We start from the raw sequence: 23698 nt of genomic DNA, 5'->3' as shown, positions 1-23698 counted from the left end.
AGCAGATGGCCATAGGGATGGAAAAGGTCAGTTTTCATCCCAATCTCAAAGAAAGGCAATGCCAAAGAATGCTCAAACAACTGCACAATTACACTCATTTCACACACTAGCAAAGTAATGTTCAAAATTCTCCAAGCAAAGTTTCAACAGTACATGAACCAAAAACTTCCAGATGTTCAAACTGGATTTAGAAAAGGCAGAGGAACCAGAGATCAAATTGCCAACATCTGTTGAATCATCAAAAAAGCAAGAGAGTTCCAGAAAAACATCTACTTCTGCTTTATTGACTACATCAAAGCCTTTGACTGTGTGGATCACAACAAACTCTGGAAAATTCTTAGAGATGGGAATACCAGACCACCTTACTTGCTTTCTGAGAAATCTGTGTACAGTTAAAACTGGACATGGAACAACAGACTGGTTCCAAATTGGGAAAGGAGTACGTCAAGGCTGTATATTGTCACCCTGCTTATTTAACTTATAATCAGAGAATGTCATGTGAAATGCCAGGCTGGATGAAGCACAAGCTGGAATCAAGACTGCTGGGAGAAATATCAATAACCTCAGATATGCAGATGACACCACCCTTATGGCAGAAAGCGAAGAGGAACTGAAGAGGCTCTTGATGAAAGTCAAAGAGGAGAGGGAAAAAGCTGGCTTAAAACTGAAGATTAAAAAAACCAAGATCATGGCATCTGGTCCCATCACTTCATGGCAAATAGATGGGGAAACAATGGAAACAGTGACAGACTTTATTTTCTTGGGCTTCAAAATCTCTGCAGATGGTGACTGCAGCCATGAAATTAAAAAACACTTGCTCTTGGAAGAAAAGCTATGACCAACCTAGACAGTATATTAAAAACCAGAGACATTACTCTGCCGACAAAAGTCCGTCGACTCAAAGCTATGGTTTTTCCAGTAGTCATGCATGGATGTGAGAGTTGGACTATAAAGAAAGCTGAGCACTGAAGAATTGATGCATTTGAACTATAGTGTTGGAGAAGACTCTTGAGAGTCCATTGGACTGCAAGGAGAGCCAACCAGTCAATCCTAAAGGAAATCAGTCTGAATATTCATTGGAAGGACTGATGCTGAAGCTGAAGCTCCAATACTTTGGCCACCTGACATGAAGAGCCAACTCATTTGAGAAGACCCCGATTCTGGGAAAGATTGAAGGCAGGAAGAGAAGGGGCCAACGGAGGATGAGATGGTTGGATGGTATCACCGACTCAATGGACATGAGTGTGAGCAAGCTCCCGGAGTTGGTGATGGACAGGGAAGCCTGGCGTGCTGCAGTCATGTGGTCGCGAAGAGTCGGACGTGACTGAACTGAACCCTGTGACATACATAAGCTCACTGAAGTCTCATCACTACCTTGTGAGGTAGATACCTTTCAAACAGATTTGAGGAATTATCTGAAGCCTCTTCTGTTAGAATTTACATTCTGTCTTTAAGAATGTAGACTAATAAGAATCTATGTTCATAAGAATCTGGGTTGCCCAATTTTATTTCTCCTAATAATCTCCAAATCCCAAGATCTGTTTATCTGCTATGAACTTCTCCAATAGTTTCAACTTTTTAAACATAATTACCTTCATGTGACTTACAGGACCTCTTGGTGGGCATTTAAAAACTGCAATAGGTCCCGCATTTTGTTCAGGACATACTCCAGGAATTCACAACAGCTGTCTCTCTAAGGAGTACTTAAGACTTACAAAATTCTTAGGGTTACTTTCTATGAGACTGAATGTAAAAAGAGGAACACTTATAGACTTTTTAATAAATTACAGATATGTGCTGAATATGTTATTCTTTTATTTAATTTTCACACACTTCTTATTCGACAAATCTCACTTCAGATGAGAAATCTGAGGCTCAGAGATTAAGTTATCTTACCTTTTCCAAGGTCAAATACAGTGGTGATACCAGGAAACAAACTTATCTGACTTATTCCATAGCTTATATTTTTTATGTCTAAAATGTGAGTAAGATTCAATAAATAATGATAGTAACCATCATCTTATAGCATCTACTCAGTGTCCAACTCCTAGATAAATAGTAATAACAGCTATTTTGCGGTCTCCCTGGTGGTTCAGATAGTAAAGAATCTACCTGCAATGCAGGAGACCCAGGTTTGATCCCTGGGTCAGGAAGAGCCCCTGTTGAAGGGAATGGCTACCCACTCCAGTATTCTTGCCTGGAGAATTCCGTGGACAGAGGAACCTTGCAGGCCACACAATCCATGGTTCACAAAGAGTTGGACATGTGTGACTGGCTTTCACTTTTCACTTTGGTGTCTCTTTTAAACTATAGCCAGTGTGATATGGTCCAAAGGGACAGTAATTTAAAATCATACTGCCTGGTTACTAGTCTTGGGTGCTTAATATTTGGTTAGCTATCTACCTTAGCTATCTACCTTCTCTGACCCCCCGTTTCTTCACCTCTAAAATGATGACTTTTCCAATGGTTTCTTGATGAGCTGGTATGAAGCTTACAAAAGGTAATATGTGAAAGGTTTTAAACCATACAGTGGCAAATGGTGTTGTAAATATTGCTATTAATTAAAACAGGCTAACCACACCTAAAGATGTATCCTGCCAGAATCTACCCTCCATTATTTTTTCATGAATAAGAAACATCTAAATTTACAGAAAATAATTAAAAATCCGTCTAAAAAATTACAAAAAGGGACAAAGAAGAGATTCAAAGATTAACTTGTTTTGACTCCCATTTGCTAACTTTAAAGACAACACTGGGATAAAAAAAAGAGAGAGAACCGTAAAGATGAATCCTGATAAAGATGTTATTTCATAGACAAACAAAGTTAAATGAAACTCACAATGAGGTGAGAAACTGACCTGCTAGCCCACAAGATCTATGGTAGAACATCTCAACAGACACTGTCCCTGGAAGAATAGCTAAACTGAAAACACAGGTCTGACTAGCTTAAAAATGGAAAAGTAGACAATCTGATAGCTATGTGATTTCTTTCACTTTAAATATCCACTAGCAAGAAATTTAAAGGAGTGTATATCATCTTAATTCAATTTTTTTTCTTAACCAAAAACATTAAGATCATAATTTACAGGGAGGTATTGTTTTGAATAAGACCACAAGTAACAAACAAAATTTTCTCTCATGGGTTTATCTGAACCTAACTTTAAGACACACCTTTTTCTCACCCACAGTTTTCTTCATGTTCAGAACATTCAGAAGGAGCAGTTACCTAACAAAACAAATTAATGGGAACATAGAGGCAATATATAGAAAACACTTACTTTAATTCTCTGTCCCTCCTGTCTTGCTTTGCTATTTAACTGCTTCATCTCGTGTTTTGTACCTGAGATCAAGAGGCATAAAATACTATTTCAAAATTTGTGTGTCCTTTCTAATTATTGCATTTGATCTCATAGTAGCTATAAAACCTATACCATTTTCCCGTTCAAAAATAAAAACAATTGCAAACAGAAAACAATCTAGAAAAAATATGTGTTCTAAGGGAGAAAACTTCATTACCCATCAATACTGACAAATGGGGGACAATGAGAAAAAAGTATTTTTTTATTTACACAACTAGGTTTTCCCATTTATAAGGGAAGCTATTTATCAAAATCAAACAATCTGGTAGTGGTATAACACAACCACAGCTAACTTGTCAAAACCTAAATAAAACACATGGAGTTTAATTCAGGAGTCATCGTTCTCTGGGGGGGAGTGAGTCTACATGATTTTGTATCTTTCTCAGTCACTAACTGTGCCAGTTTCCTTTTCCTTTGTGACATCTCTTCTCTTTCAATTATTTTGTGATCTTAATCCTATTATCTCAACATAAGTCTTATTTCATTACAAGTGAGCCTGTGTAGTAACATCGAATCAGATCATCCAATCTCTTGTCACTTTTTCACTTTGAATCCATCCTTCATACCCAATGTAACCCTTTGTGCCATTTCCCATGTCAAAGTCTATATTTAATTGGCTCTCTATTCCCCAAAGGACAGACTTTATTTCTTCTACAAAAAGGTTATCTGCCTTATCACACTAATCACCTACAAAGCAAGGGGTTATTTGGTATTTATTGCATTTGTGATTTTGGTGCCTCTGTAACTTGTGGTGTCATCATTCTATATTTCCAAAAAGTTGTCTTCCTTTCCACCTTATTTGCACAAGTACTGTTTCTCCTACAGTATTCTATTCAAACATTTCCTATTCTAATAAGTATTTCCTGACCACCCAAAGTAATTTCTCCCTCTCATGTAATCTCATGGTAATCAATGAAATTACCTTGGTAATTAGTTATCTGTTGCCTAATTAAAGCTTCTCACTGTGGCCTTAAAGAGTTAAAGTTCTATAGTTTACTTAAAATAAATATTACTTGTATTACTAATCATATTTCCTGAACTCTAAGATACACATCCATTCACTTAGGACATTAAAAAAAAGCAGTGCATCCACTAATCTCAGCATGGTAAAACTAGGGAACCACAGTAAATGCAAATTGCGAAAAAGCAGGCAGACAACACTGTCATCCTTATTTACAAGCATAACTCTCATGCCACTGTGCTCTAGTGGGAGAAGAAAACAACATGTTCTCTCTACTCCTAGATATTCCCAAGGCCTCTACTGTCAAATGTAAATTAACTACACACCAAGTTCTATCAAAACTTCACCCAGTATAACCCCTTCTGGGGTCAGAATTACCTCTATTTTTTGGTCTGGTTTTTTTTTTTTTTTTTTTTTTTTTTTTTGGATAGACAGCATATGAGGGGAGCTACGCTTCTGTTTGCCATCTCTAACTTGCTACCCATCAAACTTTAGAGTGGCTCTTAGCCAAGCTATTCCATATATATGAAGAAACAGAGATTGAATACCTGCTAAGAATGGAGAGAGCACTAAGGAAAATTAAGATCCCTTTAGCCACATCTAGCACAGTTCAGAAGTCGTTAGAGAAGTAACATTAAACGAACACAGATAACTTTATGGACTCATTTTAGTGTTCATAGAATCTGAAAGCTCTATGTTTATTCTAGTTGAATTTTTAGTTATTTTTGCTTCCCTTAACCCAAATACCCAATCGATGGATTTGTGTATGATGCTTAGAAGTCTAGAACAACCTCTGAATCTTTGTACCCTAATATTTTCATTTTCTATTAATACCTGATCTGGTCAGTCAAGCTGCCATCCATGTATTTTCCTAACAAGTGATCTGAGAAATGACCACTGATGGTGCTTTTTAAATAAACTGAACCCTCATATCCCTTCACAGCAACAGGTAGCACAAGCCACAATATGTATTACAATGAAAGACCTCAAAACATACCAACTATTTATCCTTCAACAGAAAGTTCCTGACATTATTTTGCGCTGAGTCATACACAGCAGCTAAACTAAGTATTTTAAAGCCAACTCATCACCACATAACTGGTTTTCCCCTTCTCCACTAATAGGTCTAAGTCCGGAACTGCAGTAAGGTAGTTATTATTAGTATCCACCCCACCCCATCCCCCCCACCAATGAAAAAAAGAAAAAATGGTTCGAGGCAAAGAGAAGTAACATGATTAGAGTCATATAGCTAACAAACAGAAGTGCCAGAAACAGAGCACAGACATCTTGAGTTCAACATTCAAGCTCTTAAATTCTACACTATTCTGTCTTACAAAACACTATACTTGCTAGGCAATTCTTTTTTTTTAAATCAAATAATGTCCAATGTCTTCTTTAGAGATATCACTTGCAGATGCTCTTCTTTTTTCACCTTTGCCTTCTCTCTTCTCCCATTCCTTTAGTATACAGCCGAAAATTTTAGATAATTCTTTGAGCTGGGAATACTAAGGGGGTCAAAAACACTAGCACAGAATTTAGAATATGTGAGTTCTAGGCCAGAATCTATCATTAACTAGGCAATGTTTCTAGCCAAATCTCGTGTGTATTTTGTATCAGCAGCACACATCTCAACCTAGCCAAATCTCAAATTCTGTTAGTTTCCTCATTTAGGAAATAAAAAGACTGGATATAAATAACGAACACACTTTCCAGTTTTGAAAATTCTATATTGATATTGCAAAATGGGGAGGGAAAAAAAGAGCAACACACACAACTATTTCATTCTGCAAACCACATTATAAAGAGAAAGTAACACCATGGTAGAAATTTAGCAATTAGAAAAAAATAAGCACACAAACTCTACTCAGTTGAATGGTGTTTCTTTTCCAAAACAACCACCATGATGGATTATATGTAATTTGAAAATACTCATGATTAAACAGCCAGCTCTTGGTCATTGATGGTACCAATAAATATAACTTCTATTAGTAGTGACCTATCAGTGAATTCATACCTTTTAAATTGAGGAATGCAAACTCTATATCTTAGGAAAGAGTATCAACAAAAGACTTCTTTTTCTTATGAGCCCTCTCATAACCCCTAGACAGGATATAAACTCCAATGGTACAATAGCATCCTGAGCTCAGTCTAGGTTGGGTAGCAGAGCTTAAGATGGCAGGAAAACCAAGATGACATGGTCCCTTGGAATTTCCATAAATTAAAATGATTAAACATTTTGAAACAGAATTTGTACATCAGAAAATATAAGCACAAAAACACATAATGAAATATTAGATATCTGGAGAAAATAATAATGCTGATAATAATAGTAGCTTTCATTTATTCTATCAATAAATGAAGTACTTCATAGCTATTATTGCATTCCATCTCTTCCAAAATCCTACAAAGTATGTGTAAGATTACCATAATTACAGACATTAAAGACCTGAACCACAAAGAGGTTATGTAATTTGCCCAGTCATGGAGTACAACTCTTTAGAGGCTGTGATCTTAAATACTTCATTAAGTAGTGTCATCAATTAGAGCAATAATTTATAAGCACAGAAGAAAAGTCTATTACCATTAATTAATACAACCCTGTACTTCAAGCTTAGATCAATTTTGGTTCTTTCCCCTCCAAGGGGGAAGATCTTCAAACACAATCATTAGTATATCTAATGATTCTTCTTTAATTTGATTATGTTCAGCAAACATATAGAGCATTCATTATGTATAAAGTATTAGAAAGACAAACTTTTCTATGAAAGCTTGACAGAAGATTTCTGCTTTCTCAAGAAAGAAACTGAAAGGGAAAGGAAATCAATTTTACATCCTTTACAAATCTAAAAGAAGTAAAAGTAATTAAGCATGACTGAATCAGAAAACAATTCCTACTGTCAAATCAGAAAACAATACAATTACACTTACAATTTACAATCTGCAAATGTATTCATTCATTTAAATGTTTGTTACAAATAGATCTAGTTGATAAATTTTGACATATATAATTAAGAGTCAACACTTATAGAACACTCATTATGTACCAGACACTGATCTAAGCACTCTACTGATCTAAGCACCTCTTGTTTTATGTGTATGTCTTTTAATTCTCACAACAATTACCTTATAAAGTAATTATTATTATTCCCCTTTCACAGATGAGTAAACTGAGGTACAGTGAATTTAAGTAACTGGCCCAGAATCACACATTCAGTAAGTGGCAGAGCTGGGACTCATACCCAGGCAGTCTGGCTCCAGAGTATGTGCTCTTAATCACTGCCTTCAAAGAAGAGGGGAAAAATCTGAAACTAGAATAAATCATTAACACTGTAGAAAATAAGAAAAATCATAATACTCTCTGGCCTTTATACCTGGTTAGAAATGTCAAATATAGAAAACATTCATTTGCAGGAAAGGATAAAAAATAAGGGAGGGAATGGACAAACTCATTCATTATACCTCTGCCCATGAACTGAGATTAATCACTCCTTTCAGTTTCTGGTGCTTTAAATTCAATCACACCTTCACAAATTTTTGAAACTAGAAGTGCTATTCAATCATCTTCATGCTTTTTATCTGTTCACGTGCATGTTTTTGTTCTGCACAGGTGGGGAGTAGGTCAACAGTGCAGAAATCAGAACTCTAATAAAGACAGAGGAGGCTGAGAGAGATACCACAAATATTGTGTTACTTCCCTTCAAATGTCTCAAACATGTTCTGTCCCATCTTCACATTTCCTAAGAAATGTCTACCATTTCCTCCATAACCATTATTAGGCATGGTGTTTATTTCCGTGTCTGCTTAACAAAAACTCTGCAGTGAATGATGTGCAGTGGGTAGTTTTGATAACCAGAAACTCAACCAATCACTTGTACCCTATGAGGCTACTTTTCTGGTGGATTTGGCAAAAAAACAGGGCAGACACACCAGAAAGAACTTTACTGCAGTGACCTTTCTTACTTCCGAAAGAACAGGCATAAGGCTAATGCAGGATAAGAAGCTTGTGGCCTCTTAACCATACAATGCCAGTGGAACTCATGCATCAAGTTTACTGGAGCAGAATGGTATCTTCATTAGAATTAAAGTCAAGACCTATTAGGCAAAAAGTATAAACAACAAAAATTCTCCTTAGAAAAGTTGTTAAATAAACATTGAGCTCAACCTTCATGAAATTTTGCATAGCCAATCTTGTAGCCTAAAATGCATAGTGGTGCTAAGTCACTTCAGTCGTATCCGACTCTGTGCGACCCTATAGACGGCAGCTCACCAGGCTCCCCCGTCCCTGGGGTTCTCCAGGCAAGAATACTGGAGTGGGTTGCCATTTCCTTCTCCATAGTAATGCAGTATTAAGAGCTTTCAGGTGCCAAATGCTGTTTTACAGTACTGCAAAAAATTCTTTCTTCCTTATAGTTTTGATAGTGGGGGAGGGAAGAAAACAGCAACTCAGATAGTTGAATCCATCTAAATTAAAAGCATATGCTTCACAACTCCACCAAACTACTCATTCTGCCATTTTTACAAACCTTTTTATCACAATTTATCACAAAAAGTAAAATTAAAATTTTTTTCCATCAGTAATGTAAAATCAAATTGTTTATTTAAACAATGTAACTTTTTATGAAGGAAATGTGTTACTTATACAATTTGATAAAGTCTAAAAAAATCTCATTTATATAATTTCTACAAAGGTACCTAATATTTCACAAAAGTTTAAACTGACTTGCTAATTTTACTTACAATGTGTCAAAACTAGCTTTTAGCCAAAGTCATTATTTATTTCTAAATTTTAAAAACTCAACCTATTAAAATATTCAGAAGAATTAAGTATTTTGTTCAACTGAAATTTCTACTAACAAACTTATATTCATATATACTTATGATTAATAAAAACATGGTCAAGATGGTGGAAGATATTTAATAGTAAACTCAAAAAGTTGAAAATACTCTTAAAAAGGAGTGTTGAAGGCAGTTGCAAAGATAACCATAAATGTCGCTCTCCTTGGTGAGAAGAGTTCAGGGGATAAATAAATGTTTTGAAATTATAAATAAAATTCAACATCTTGACTAACTCAGAATCATGACTAGAATAAATAGAAGAAAGTTACTGGAAGAGTAGATTTTACCAGGAACAAAAAGAAAGAAGGGTAGTAAATCCCTGCTCTATCTGATCACTCGGCAGATCAGTAGGGAAAAAAAATGTGTGTGTAATATGTGTGTATGTGTGGTTCTATAGGGTATCTTGAGATTTATCTGGATTTTTATAACAGAAAACTACTATAAAAATCAATGTAACTTTTCACTGTACATAATATACATTGGAAAAAAATTAAGAGTAAAAAACAGCATTTCAATTTGACCTACAGATCAAACAGCAAAAAAAAAGCAAGATTTGCTTTGAAGTACATCTCTAAAGGAAAACTTAATTTCAGGAGGATAAAATACATAAATGTTTGGATATATTATTAAGGTCTCTTCTCTTAGAATTCTATTTGTACTCCAGTGAACCACTCTAATACTCTTGCCTGGAAAATCCCATGGGCGGAGGAGCCTGGAAGGCTGCAGTCCATGGGGTCACTAAGAGTCGGACACAACTGAACGACTTCACTTTCACTTTTCACTTTCATGCATTGGAGAAGGAAATGGCAACCCACTCCAGTGTTCTTGCCTGGAGAATCCCAGGGACAGGAGCCTGGTGGGCTGCCATCTATGGGGTCGCACAGAGTCGGACATGACTGACGTGACTTAGCAGCAGCAGCAGAAAGCTTGAAAGTGAAGTAAGGTACAAAGGCACCATTTAATGCATATTAAGAAATAACATGTTATCACACAGCAACTCAAGGCTTAGAAAGAAAATAATCCAATATTAATTAACAAGTAGTACTGTGTCCTCCAATATATAAAATTCCTACTTCAAAATCAATATAGGAAACTTTTATTTCAAATTCACAGTATTACTCACAAAATAAAAAAACTTTTAAAGGTGGAAGGAAATTGGGACACCAGCCAGTTTATCCACAGATAAAATATCGTGCCTAAGATTAAGCAGCAAGTTCAAAGCAGAGTCAGTAGTAGATCCTATGATACCCAGAACAGTGCTGTTTACACCACAACCCAGCTTTCACAGCACTGATTCCAGAAAAGGAAACACTAAAACCCATGTTCAACAGTCTCTCTGTCTAGTTATTTGGATTCCACTTGGATATTCCAGTTCTTCCACAAAGTATTTAAAATAAACATTTACAGCCAAATAAAACAGTAAAACCACATACTTTAATAAGTATTTTCATTTAGCATTTTTCAATGCAAAACAGTGTAACCCATATGGAGACTATGAATTCCAATCACATTATTCAGGTTATCTTCCATTTATACCAAACTACTTCTGGAGTTAAGTACCCATAAATTTTGTGCTTGTCTATTTTTTCTAGGTTAATTCTGAGGGAAATAAACAGTTCATCATTTTTCAAAGTATGACTCTTCAGAAAAGGCATCTCTTAACCTCAGCAATTTACTACGGAATCTGGGAACACAGCACTTAATTTTACTGTCAACTCTTTGGTCTACTTTTCAATCTCTCAGTCTCATCTTTTAAAGTTCTGGGGGATTTTTTTTTGGTTTATCTTAATTGTTGGAAAAGGCTCTAACCTTTTACCCTTTCATTGTGTAGAATGTTAATTTGGTCTAAAATTGGTACTTTGAGAGCTCTCAATGCAAAATAAATACAAGAAGAAAAATGATGATGTTTGGAGAATACTTAGTGAGGCATTCCAAGCTCTTCCAACTTTAGTAAAAGTATTATAAGTAGTTAAGGTATAGAATAATACCAAAAATAATTCTTTCTTTGTAGGAGACAAAATAAACTCCCAAAGTGTGACCGCTAATGGAAAGAAGTAAAGCTACTGTGAAGGTACTGGGGATTCTAATATACTCCCATAAAATAAGATAATCTTCACTTCTCTTAAGATATAGAATTCATATATGAAAGAACTTACTTATTCTGCCAAATTATCTTTATAGTTTCAATCAAGGGTTAATGAGCAAACTTACTCTAGATGAGTCGTAAGAAGGACTTGGTTGACCACTTGTTCCCCAAGATGTCGTACCTCCTCTTTCATCCATACCTAAGGAGAGAACAAAGTACACAACATAAATCCAAGAGGATACTATGATGGGTTCTGTTTGGTACAGCAGAGACTACAATTCAGTCAGTGGTATCTGCATTTGATTGGAACTGTCTGTGTATCAATCTCTGTCTCAGAAATCTGCAGAAATAAGTCATTTAGGAGTATCTATCACTGCTGTATACAATGCTCTAGAGCTTCCCTGGTGGCTCAAATGGTAAAGAATCCGCCTGCAATGCAAGAGACCCAAGTTCAATCCCTGGGTTGGGAAGATCTCCTGGAGATAGGAATGGCAATTCACTTCAGTGTTCTTGCCTGGAGAATCCCATGGACAGGGGAGCCTAGAGGGCTATACTGTCCATGAGGTAGCAGAGTTGGACACAACTGAGTGACTAAGCACGCATGCACACACACACTCACACATACAGCTCTATATACACTGCAGAATTTTAGATCCAATGTAGGTCTTTGGACACTTTCAAACAAAGAATAATCTAGGTCTCTCCACCTGTGTCTGCACCCATTCCAAGAGTAGATGAAATCTCACTTTCAAAGTTTAGCACTGCCTCCACAAAAATATGAAGTCAATAAAGGTTAGAAAATGAAGGAAGTTAAACAATTGCTCAAGTTAATAAACTGGTTTCTACCAAAGCACTGAGTATTCTTAACTGAAGATATCAAACTAAATCAAGCTATATCAAACCATATCATATCAACATTAATGATATTAAAATGATGTGACAACTTATCCTAACAAAATCTCCCCGAAAATCTGATCCTAAATGAGTAGATCCATTCTCAGGGAAAGTGCAAAGGAAAACTCAATGTGAGAAGGATAAGTTACCATGAACAACCGAACAATTCACTGTTTTCCTTAATAGACCTTCTGAAGTTTTGGTGCCATTATTTTCATCTTCCAACCAACCTCCAGAAAAAGCTGAAAGAGTTGGAGATCTCTCAATCTAGCCATTTATCCCTTGTCTGTTTTGAGAACAGTCTTTCTTATCCTTGACACTTTCCCAATCATTTCTCACCTTCTTTCTATGGTGAAATACAAATGCTTGGCTTTTTTTTGCTTCATTCTTGCATGAGAAACTCTAGATGTTACAAAGACAGCTTTTTATTAAGTTTAGAATCTCTTTTTCTTAAAAAAAAAAAAAAATCCTTCATGTCTTCTGTGATTTAGGTGAGAAGTGGTCTGAACTAAGTTAAATACTACAAATTCTCCCGTAACTAGCCACAAGCCCCAAAGCTCTCTCATACGGACAAAACTGTCATTTAAGTACAAGGTGACAACAGGAAGGAAAGGAAGTCGGTACCCAAAGTGGAATACACTAATTACTAATTCATGTAATAGGACCCTACTTTATTGTTTTTATGATTCCGTACTTCCTACATCAAAAGCAGTATAGAGAAAAGATGGGTACTACTACAAATAGCACACCAGACATAATTTCAAATGAAAAAGAAGCTTTGAAAACATACAGACTACATGTAGGAGAAAAAAAAAAAGTGTCCTGTTCATTCTTGGAGAATTCTCATTAAAATTCTAGATTTAAAAAAGATTCTACAAGTTCATGTAAAGAATATTCTTGATATAAGAACACAAGAATAAAGAATACAAGAATATCATGTAAAAACACACTGTTACCATCTTTTCAGTATCCATTTATCTGTGATCTGTTTTTCAAACATTTTAGATACGGTTCCAATCAGACTCAATCCAAGACAAAGACTACTACTGATCTATAAATTCCATTAATATAAAACTACTTATGAAATTGCATATAACTTTAGGAAAAGTTTTATTTAAAAAGATCCATTTGTGACTTTCCATTTGTGACTTTTTCTATATGTGTTACGATTTTTAAAATATCATATAGCAAAAGTAAAATGTGAACGTAAATTGGTTCCTAAAAACAGGTTCTCAAATATTTGTACACCCATAACTCATAAGAGCATTATTTATAATAGCCAAAATGTGGAAGCAAGTTCAACAAAATGTGGTACATACATACAATATAATATTATTCAGTTTTTAAAAGAAAGGAAATCCTTACACATGCTATAACCTGAGGACATCATGTTAAGTGAAATAAGCCAATCACAAAAGGACAAATATGGTTTGGTTTCATTTACATAAGATACCTAGAGCAGACAAATCCATAGAAACAGAAAACAGAATGGTGGGCCCAGAGGTGGGATGATTCTCACTGAACATTTAGAACATATACAACAAACTTATTTTGATGATCCTATTCTAATGAAAATAATTCATTTTATGATTCTGAACTGTCTTATATCAAATAATTAAATATGAGGGCTATGTGTTATTTTCAATACATTTATTTTTAAAAAATAGGAAAAATAGGTGCCTGCTATTGAAAACATCTCAGACAAAATGTTAAAGTCATAAGTAAGATTTTGAGAAAACACATACTTAATTTTCATCATGTGACACTAACTACTTACTAAACATGTAAGAAGAGCAAAGATTAAACAAAATGGTAATTAATTAAGCCACGAACTAAAGAGTACTACATATCAGTGATACTAAACATGTAAGGGACTCAAAAGATGCTATAGAATTTAAAGGATTGACTAGGGTTTAAACTTAGAGCTCTGCAGCTTTATTGTTAAATGTATCCAGACTCTGAGTAGAAGAAGGTCGTGGCTGGCACTGACAAAGCAAGAGTCATCCTTTAGCACAATGACTCCTTTCTGCTGAAGACAATAGCTGTGCAAACTGAAATATAACAGGAATAATAAACTTTCCAAAGCATCAGCCATAAGACCAAGGTAACCAGGAACAAAGAAATTAAACACAGAAAACAAACAATAGAGAAATTGATAAAAATCTGAAAAATTATTTATCAAGAAAATACATCATAGTTGCAGTACAGTAATTAGAAGGGAAACATTTCTATTAAGATATGTCTGAACCACCACTGCCATGTATTTTTCTTTCCTTCCTATTTCTAGCCTACACATGCCAATTCAACAAATTCTGATATGTTAGTGCCTCAACTGACAGATTAAAATGGTAGATTCAACAGAAAATTTAGCAATAATTAAGTAGAAACACTTCTGAGTTTTGCTTAACTTTCTAATTAACTTATTCTATTTCTATTCAACAAAATTAAAAAGATTAACCAATGATTTAACTAATGTAGAGATTTAAATGACACTTTTTTTATCTTTTATATACAGAATCTAAGTACTTGCTTTTCTGAATGGAACCAATTAAAATCCAAAATATATTTTGACTCCATGTGTCTCAATATAAAAGGCATACTATTTTATTTAGTATTTTCCAGTAAAGAGCAAACATTACATTTTAGACCCAGTATCTAAAAATACTGGTTTGTGAATCAAATGAAACAATCTGCTTCCTTCTTTTGTAAAACATTCAATACAAAAAATAATTGAAAGCAAATCATAAATTATTATACATACAGACACTTCCCTAAGAGGTGGGCCTGGGCTTTCTGGCCTGGGAACCTGAAGAAGGAATAAAAGGTGTAACCAAAGTTTTGAGATGTCAGAGAGCAAGACTCATAAGGAGAAAGTAAAACATCTAGCGTTAATTTCTTTTCTATGAAGGACTCAGATACTAGTCTGCTTGCTTCTTCTCCACTCCACCACCATTTTCTACTGAAAGTATTCCCTTTCTTGAGTCAATATAAACTTATGTCACAGCTTCTATCCCACTCCTTTCATTTTCCTAGCACAGAGTATTAGAGACTTCTCTAGGTTTTTAACAATGAGCAAAAACTGGAAACGAGTTTTTTTTTATTAATGACTTGTTTTATACCCTATATGCCTGTTTCCCATCCCATCTGGGCCCCCAGAGGCTCAAACAGTACATAGTTTGTGTATATAAAGCATTATTCAAGGCTTAGTGAGGCTCAGACAAGAAATGTCTGGAGGTAAAAGAGGTGAATGACAAGTAGAGCTGCTGACCAGCTCCTTCTCTTCCACCTGCCATCACCAGACCTACACCACCTAGACTCTGCCACCCTAGACTACAAGGAGGGTAAAGGGAGAAACAGGTCTAGATCTGGAAAATATTTCAGGTACTGGTGGGGAGTCTAGCGAGCAGAGGACTGAAAGGGAAAGGAGTGCAATACAAAGAATATCCCTGCAGAAAAGCTGTAAGAAGGCAACACAGCCACTTGGCCTGGTATTATGCCACAGAGCTAATCCTTGTGGAAAAGGGACATATATAAAGTTGGGAGGAAGGGCACAGGGGATGACTGTATACTTTTCTGTCTCTGTCACACATACACACAGAGCTTTAGTAGCCTTGAAATCAAGTTTTTATTCTAGCAAATAAAATGTACTTCAAAAATACCAAATCCCAACACTGTTATAAATAAGGAAAAGATAATATACTTTTGTAGGATTGCCATCTGCTATAGGGTGATTCAATAGATGATTTGATAAAAGAAACCTGACTAGAGATAGCTATATCAGATAACTGAAGCCATGGATGTATCTGTTCAGTAGTTTCTTCACTCAATTTTATCTGCAGAGTAATGATATTCCTTTAGATCAGACTCAAAGGCTGCAATCAATTGTAAAATAATATACACTTAAAAACCTACCATCATTTTTCATTATATTTTTTCAAATTTTAGATCCTTGTGAAATAAATCTACTGATATGCTTGTCCAGAAACTGTGAAACAGAAATAACTAGAATATAGAAGCAAATCCTTTGATTTTATGCTACAAATGCATGAAAAACAAACAAGATAGAAAAGCTATGGAAATGTAGAAATTGTAAAGACATTTAGAGAGGACCTTCTGCTTCATAGGCATACACATAGCTTACAGAAGCTTTTATTTTACTAATAAAAACGTGAGCTTCTATACAATGAATTGTCAAATTAGAAAGTTTGATTCTTTTTAAAGTATGCAAGAGGGCTTCCCTGGAGGCTCAGTGGTAAAAAAATTCACCCGCCAATGCAGGAGACATGGGTTTGGTCTCTGATTCAGGAAGATCCCACAGGCCAAGGAGCAATTAAGCCCATAAGCCACAACTATTGAGCCTGTGCTCCAGGCTGTGCTGGGGACCTCAGAACCTTCCTGTGCTCCAGAGCTCAGGAATTGCAACTACTGAGCCCATTCGCCACAACTACTGAAGCCTGTGTGCTCTAGAGCCTGTGCTCCACAATAAGAGAAGTCACTGCAATGAGAAGCTGGTGCACTAGTTAGAGTAGCCTCTACTTGCTGCAACTAGAGAAAAGCCCACGCAGCAACAAAGACCCAAGCACAGCCAAAAATTAATAAAACATGCAAGAAAATAAGATCAGTAAAAAGATTTGAAGGAAGGATCTTTTTAGCTCATCTTTAAAATTTAATCAGAATTTTCGTTTGGTATTGATGAGAACAAAGATTTACAAGTAGGGATATTCTAGTGCCAAACTACACTGCTACTGCTGCTAAGTCACTTCAGTCGTGTCCGACTCTGTGCGACCTCACAGACGGCAGCCCACGAGGCTCCCCTATCCCTGGGATTCTCCAGGCAAGAACACTGGAGTGGGTTGCCATTTCCTTCTCCAATGCGTGAAAGTGAAAAGTGACAGTGAAGTCACTCAGTCATGTCCAACTCTTCACGACCCCTTGGACTGCAGCCGACCAGGGATTTTCCAGGCAAGAGTACTGGAGTGGGTTGCCATTGCCTTCAAAGATAATTAAGCATGACTTATTTCAATAAAATGACTTATTTTGAAAATAACTTCCAAATAGTGATTTTTGCTATGCTATTTTTACTAGCCACATCATTCTATATAAATATCCTGTAAATATACAATTAAACAGGACATTAACAGCAATTAAATCAATGACGTAAGAGTAGAAGATCAAAAGGAAAAAGGTAGACGATCAAAAGGCAGGTCTATCTGTTTAGGAAAAATAAAAAACTGTCTAATGCCCAGGGAGCCCAAAAAAAATAAAGTCTCACAATGTTTCCACTGTTTGCCCATCTATTTCCCATGAAGTGATGGGACCACTGCAGATGGTGACTGCAGCCATGAAATTAAAAGACGCTTACTCCTTGGAAGAAAATTTATGACCAACCTAGACAGCATATTCAAAAGCAGAGATATTACTTTGCCAACAAAGGTTCGTCTAGTCAAGGCTATGGTTTTTCCAGTGGTCATGTATGGATGTGAGAGTTGGACTGTGAAGAAAGCTGAGCGCCGAAGAATTGATGCTTTTGAACTGTGGTGTTGGAGAAGACTCTTGAGAGTCCAAGGGACTGCAAGGAGATCCAACCAGTCCATTCTGAAGGAGATCAGCCCTGGGATTTCTCTGGAAGGAATGATGCTAAGGCGGAAACTCCAGTACTTTGGCCACCTCATGCGAAGAGTTGCCTCATTGGAAAAGACTCTGATGCTGGGAGGGATTGGGGGCAGGAGGAGAAGGGGACGACAGAGGATGAGATGGCTGGATGGCATCACTGACTTGATGGATGTGAGTCCGAGTGAACTCCAGGAGTTGGTGATGGACAGGGAGGCCTGGCGTGCTGTGATTCATGGGGTCACAAAGAGTCGGACACGACTGAGCGACTGAACTGAACTGAATGCCCAGGGAGTGAAAGAAAGTTAAGCTTTCAGAGGGCAAGCAGGTATTTTGTACCACCTTTAGAACTATCTAGTGATGTGATATACTGAGGATTTGCTCTGATTGTCTGAAGAGCCATTCTAACCCTGACAAAGATCATGAGCCATCTCCAAACCTCCTCTCAACTAGCTGGCTGTCAAATTTCTGGAAACAAGGCCCTCTCTGTGCATCTGAGAAGCAACTGCGGTACTCCTCTGTAGTCTCAACAATGAAGCCCTGCACCTAAACAACAATAACAGATATTTTCTTCCATAGAGGCACAAAAGAAGTATACCCAAAAAATGCCAAATGCTTCTTCTCCAACTCTGGATAAGTCTCAGCCAAAAATGTCCCTATTCAGTTCCTCAATGATACAATCCCATTAGATTTACCTTGTAAACAGTTCCAAAATCTGACTATTTTTAACATGATCATCTTAGTCTGAGTCACCATCATCTCTACCTGTATCACCGCAACAGTGTCTTGAAAAGTCCCCCTGCTTCTTGGCCCTGCAACAGTGTGTATTCTCTACATAGGAACTAGAACAACCTTTTCAATACAACTCAAATTCTGTCAATCCTATGTTCAAAACCTACTCATCTCATTCAGTATTAAATCCACTGGTCAACAATGTTTCACGGTTTCCACCTCCTACCTCTCTGACTTCATCTCCTACTATTCATTCTCTTAGATCACTCTTTTTCTTCAACTACATGAATCCCTGTTTTTGCTCAAACACACCAAGCATGCTCTCTCCTTAGAGCCTTACCACTTGCTCTTTCCTCTTCATAAAACGCTTCCCCAGATATCTGAATGGTCTGTTCCCTGAATTTCCTCCAGGTCTCTCTGTTCAAATGTCATTATTATGGAGGGACATTACAATCTGGGTTTTTTCCCCCAGTACACTGACAGCTCCATGAAAACAAAAGAGTAGTCTATTTTATTCAGTGTTTCATTTCTGGTGCCTGGAACAATGCCTGACACACAGTAATCACTAACAAACATTTGTGGAAGAAATAAATGTATCAAGTAGAATAATCAGTTTCATAAAAGTGGGGATGAAGCTGGTTCCCTATTTATTAGCTTATCATTCTTAATTAGACAATAATAAAAACCAATACTCTAAATATTTATATTGAACAGTAGTTTGAAAATAACAGTAAGAAGCAATTAGGCTGTAAATGACTCTATAAACTAGACAGCAACTAACCCCAAAGAACAAAAATTATTTTAAAAGTTATAGAGAAACCTAAATCCTCATTAGGCTTGGTAGCTAAACAACACACAGATATTAAATATCATAGCTCCGAAATGAACTCATCACATGTCCTTTGAAAAATCATTTTGTATTCACTATAGCACTGCCTAAAGTATATTGTTACAAAAGGAAGTCTAAATAAAAACTATTCCCAGAAGTTTCATAGTCAGCATGATGTTGAGACATTTACAAATGTGGTTAGAAGTGTAGTGATTCTCTTAAATTTGCTAACACATCTTTCATATTCCCTTAACCAGTTACTCACTGTATTAATTTCTACCTCGGCAATATTTTGAGCAACTATCCCTTGTTCTCACATATACAATGCTCTGGTTCAGATCCTATATACTGCCTATTCTCCTATTATGTTCCATTCCAATCCACAGTTAACACTGCCAGCACACTTACCTTGCTATAAACATAAGCTGGATCACATCCATTCACTTTTCAAATATGATCCTCCATTGCCTGAGAAATAACACTCACACTCCTGAGTATGGCATGCTTCAAAGTGGCCTCAATTTCCCTTTTTCAGCTTCAGTACATACTATATCCCTCAGAAAACTCAATGCTCCATCCTCACCAAGACATTAATCACTCCCCAAGTATACCATAACTTGTCACACATTCATTTTCTACTCCTATTGTTTCCTAGTCCTAGAATACTCTCCGTTACCTTTTCTCTCACCTATTGAATTTCTAATTCTGAATCAGACTAAGATAAAATATCCCCTCCTCTGAGAAGTATTTTCCATCAACTAAGTCAAAAATTAATCACACTTCTTCAGAAAACAAATTGTACTTATTTTGTCTTCAACATTGATAGCCGTTTTTCATGAATATCCAACCAATAAAACTTTGAAACAGGAACATACCTTGCTCATCTCTATGTACTTCTGGTACTTTGCAGAAGTGTGGCAATTTGCATTCAAATTGCTCCTGCTGCTGCTGCTGCTGCTAAGTCGCTTCAGTCGTGTGCGACTCTGTGCGACTCCATAGACGGCAGCCCACAGGCTCCCCCGTCCCTAGGATTCTCCAGGCAAGAACACTGGAGTGGCTTGCCATTTCCTTCTCCAATGCATGAAAATGAAAAGTGAAAGTGAAGTCGCTCAGTCATGTCCGACTCTTCACGATCCCATAGACGGCAGCCCACCAGGCTCCCCCGTCCCTGGGATTCTCCAGGCAAGAACACTGGAGTGGGTTGCCATTTCCTTCTCCAATGCATGCAAGTGAAAAGTGAAAGTGAAATCACTCAGTTGTGTCCGACTCTTAGTGACCCCATGGACTGCAGCCCACCAGGCTCCTCTGCCCATGGGATTTTTCCAGGTAAGAGTACTGGAGTGGGATGCCATCGCCTTCTCTGATTCAAATGTCTACTAAGTGGTTAAGGAATATAAAAAATCAGAGTGTTCACATGACAGTCTGTCATTAAGAATTCAGTAACTAAAGATGGGTTAAAAAAATTCAATATAGAAGAGGGATGTGTAAGAATCTAAATAGCTCTTCAAGAATTACTAAAATAATATTATTTTTAAAGTATTATTTTTTAAAGCAGACTGCAAATATGCTAGAAGAAATCTCAAAACTGAACTAGTGAGTTCAGCTTCCAACATGATACACTAAGCTCCTACAGACAGCTACTATAAATTCCCAGAAAAAATATAAAAATTAAACAAACTACCTAAAGGTTCCACCTTAAGAGTAAACCTAACAGATCTACCAAAAGAATGAACAAAACTTGGCTGCTTTTTGGATGGAAATATAAACTTGGAAGAAGAGACCAGAATGAATTTTTCCTTTTAACAGCTTTTGTATGAGTTTCCCTAAAATTCAGTTCAGGTGAGTTTCCCATTTTAAAGCTTTATACTGGAGGCAAGCAGCAGCCACAACATGCAGGAACTAAAATTTCAACAGAAAACTCACTGTCTTTCTGAATAGAAGGAAAAGAGGACAGAACAGGACAAACATAATCACCAGGAAATAACGAAAGACTCCCAGAAAAGATGAGGCCCAAATCATGGGCACGTCTCTGCTCAAGTCTTTGGCTGAGTCCTAATGTACACATCCATAGGGTACTTTGCAGCTGAGGCTAAAAGAATCAAATCAAAAAGCAGCTGCCAATCTCACACAAGACAAAGAGTTTTCACTATGAGAGTCTAATCCAATTAATGGCTATAAAACAAAGAAATCAAAACTCCTTGGAGGAGGATGAAAGAAACCAATATTTCCACAAATAACATTCATAATATCTATACAACAAGCCCAAATTCCTTGACAATGACATGTGACTCAATCTCAAAGAAAAAGATAATGAACAGAGGCCAACTTCAAAATGACCCAGATACTGAAATTTTCAGACAAGGAAATTAAATCAAATAACTACACCCAGTGAAATAAAGGACATATGCTCTTAATGAATGAACAGACTGGAAATCTCAGAAAACACATACACAAAAAATTATAAGTTTAGAAATAAAGATTACAATATCTGAAATCTTTAAAAACAATTTTTGGATGGGTTTAAGAAAGGAAACAGGTGATAGAAGCAAGGTCCGATGCTGTTAGGAGCAATATTGCATAGGAACTTGGAATGTTAGGTCCATAAATCAAGGCAAACTGGAAGCGGTCAAACAGATGGCAAGAGTGAACATCGACATTCTAGGAATCAGCACACTAAAATAGACTGGAATGGGTGAATTTAACTCAGATGACCATTACACCTACTACTGTGGGCAGGAATCCCTTAGAAGAAATGGTGTAGCCATCATGGTCAACAAGAGTCCAAAATGCACTACTTGGATGCAATCTCAAAAACGACAGAATGATCTCTGTTCGTTTCCAAGGCAAACCATTCAATATCACGGTGATCCATGCCTATGCCCCACCAGTAATGCTGAAGAAGCTGAACGGTTCTATGAAGACCTACAAGACCTTTTAGAACTAACACCCAAAAAAGATGTCCTTTTCATTATAGGGGACTGGAATGCAAAAGTAGGAAGTCAAGAAACACCTGGAGTAACAAGCAAATTCAGCTTTGGAATATAGAATGAAGCAAGGCAAAGGCTAACAGAGTTTTGCCAAGAGAATGCACTGGTCATAGCAAACACCCTCTTCCAACAACACAAGAGAAGACTCTACACACGGACATCATCAGATAGTCAACACCAAAATGAGACTGATTATATTCTTTGCAGCCAAAGATGGAGAAGCTCTATACAGTCAGCAAAAACAAGGCCAGGAGCTGACTGTGGCTCAGATCATGAACTCCTTATCGCCAAATTCAGACTTAAATTGAAGAAAGTAGGGAAAACCACTAGACCATTCAGGTATGACCTAAATCAAATCCCTTATGATTATACAGTGGAAGTGAGAAATAGATTTAAGGGCCTAGATCTGAAAGACAGAGTGCCTGATGAACTATGGACAGAGGTTCATGACATTATACAGGAGACAGGGATCAAAACCATCCCCATGTAAAAGAAATGCAAAAAAGCAAAATGGCTGCCTGAGGAGGCCTTACAAATAGCTGTGAAAAGAAGAGAAGTGAAAAGCAAAGGAGAAAAGGAAAGATATACTCATCTGAATGCAGAGTTCCAAAGAATAGCAAGGAGAGATAAGAAAGCCTTCCTCAGTGATCAATGCAAAGAAATAGAAGAAAACAACAGAATGGGAAAGACTAGAGATCTCTTCAAGAAAATTAGAGATACCGAGGGAACATTTCATGCAAAGATGGGCTCAATAAAGGACAGAAATGGTAGGGACCTAACAGAAGCAGAAGATATTAAGAAGAGGTGGCAAGAATACACAGAAGAACTGTACAAAAAAGATCTTCATGACCATGATAATCACGATGGTGTGATCACTCACCTAGAGCCAGACATCCTGGAATGTGAAGTCAAGTGGGCCTGAGGAAGTATCACTACAAACAAAGCTAGTGGAGGTGATGGAATTCCAGTTGAGCTATCCAAATCCTGAAAGAAGATGATGCTGTGAAAGTGCTGCACTCAATATGCCAGCAATTTGGAAAACTCAGCAGTGGCCACAGGACTGGAAAAGGTCAGTTTTCATCCCAATCCCAAAGAAAGGCAATGCCAAAGAATGCTCAAACTACCACACAATTGCACTCATCTCACATTCTAGTAAAGTAATGCTCAAAATTCTCCAAGCCAGGCTTCAGCAATATGTGAACTGTGAACTTCCAGATATTCAAGCTGGTTTTAGAAAAGGCAGAGGAACCAGAGATCAAATTGCCAACATCCGCTGGATCATCGAAAAAGCAAGAGAGTTCCAGAAAAACATCTATTTATGCTTTATTGACTATGCCAAAGCCTTTGACTGTGTGGATCACCATAAACTGTGGAAAATTCTTCAAGAGATGGGAATACCAGACC

General features: G+C 36.8%; 1 protein-coding gene across 7 annotated transcripts in view; it reads right to left on the bottom strand.

The window, feature by feature from the left end:
* Positions 1-23698, bottom strand: part of TCF12 (transcription factor 12) — a 392641-nt gene that overhangs the window by 231603 nt on the left and 137340 nt on the right. For 6 of the 7 annotated variants that reach the window (XM_025295665.3, XM_025295667.3, XM_025295663.3 and 3 more), the window contains one exon: positions 11368-11441. In XM_025295665.3, coding sequence (XP_025151450.1) covers positions 11368-11441 — 74 coding nt within the window. Of the gene's footprint in view, positions 1-3278; positions 3341-11367; positions 11442-23698 lie in introns of all 7 variants that reach the window. The other variant, XM_025295669.3, reaches the window with a different exon arrangement.

The sequence above is a fragment of the Bubalus bubalis genome, chromosome 11 (genome assembly GCF_019923935.1).
Source record: "Bubalus bubalis isolate 160015118507 breed Murrah chromosome 11, NDDB_SH_1, whole genome shotgun sequence".
In the NCBI taxonomy this organism is placed as follows: Eukaryota; Metazoa; Chordata; class Mammalia; order Artiodactyla; family Bovidae; genus Bubalus; species Bubalus bubalis.
Note: the sequence above shows the minus strand (reverse complement) of the source record. Positions and strands in the feature narration are given on the sequence as shown.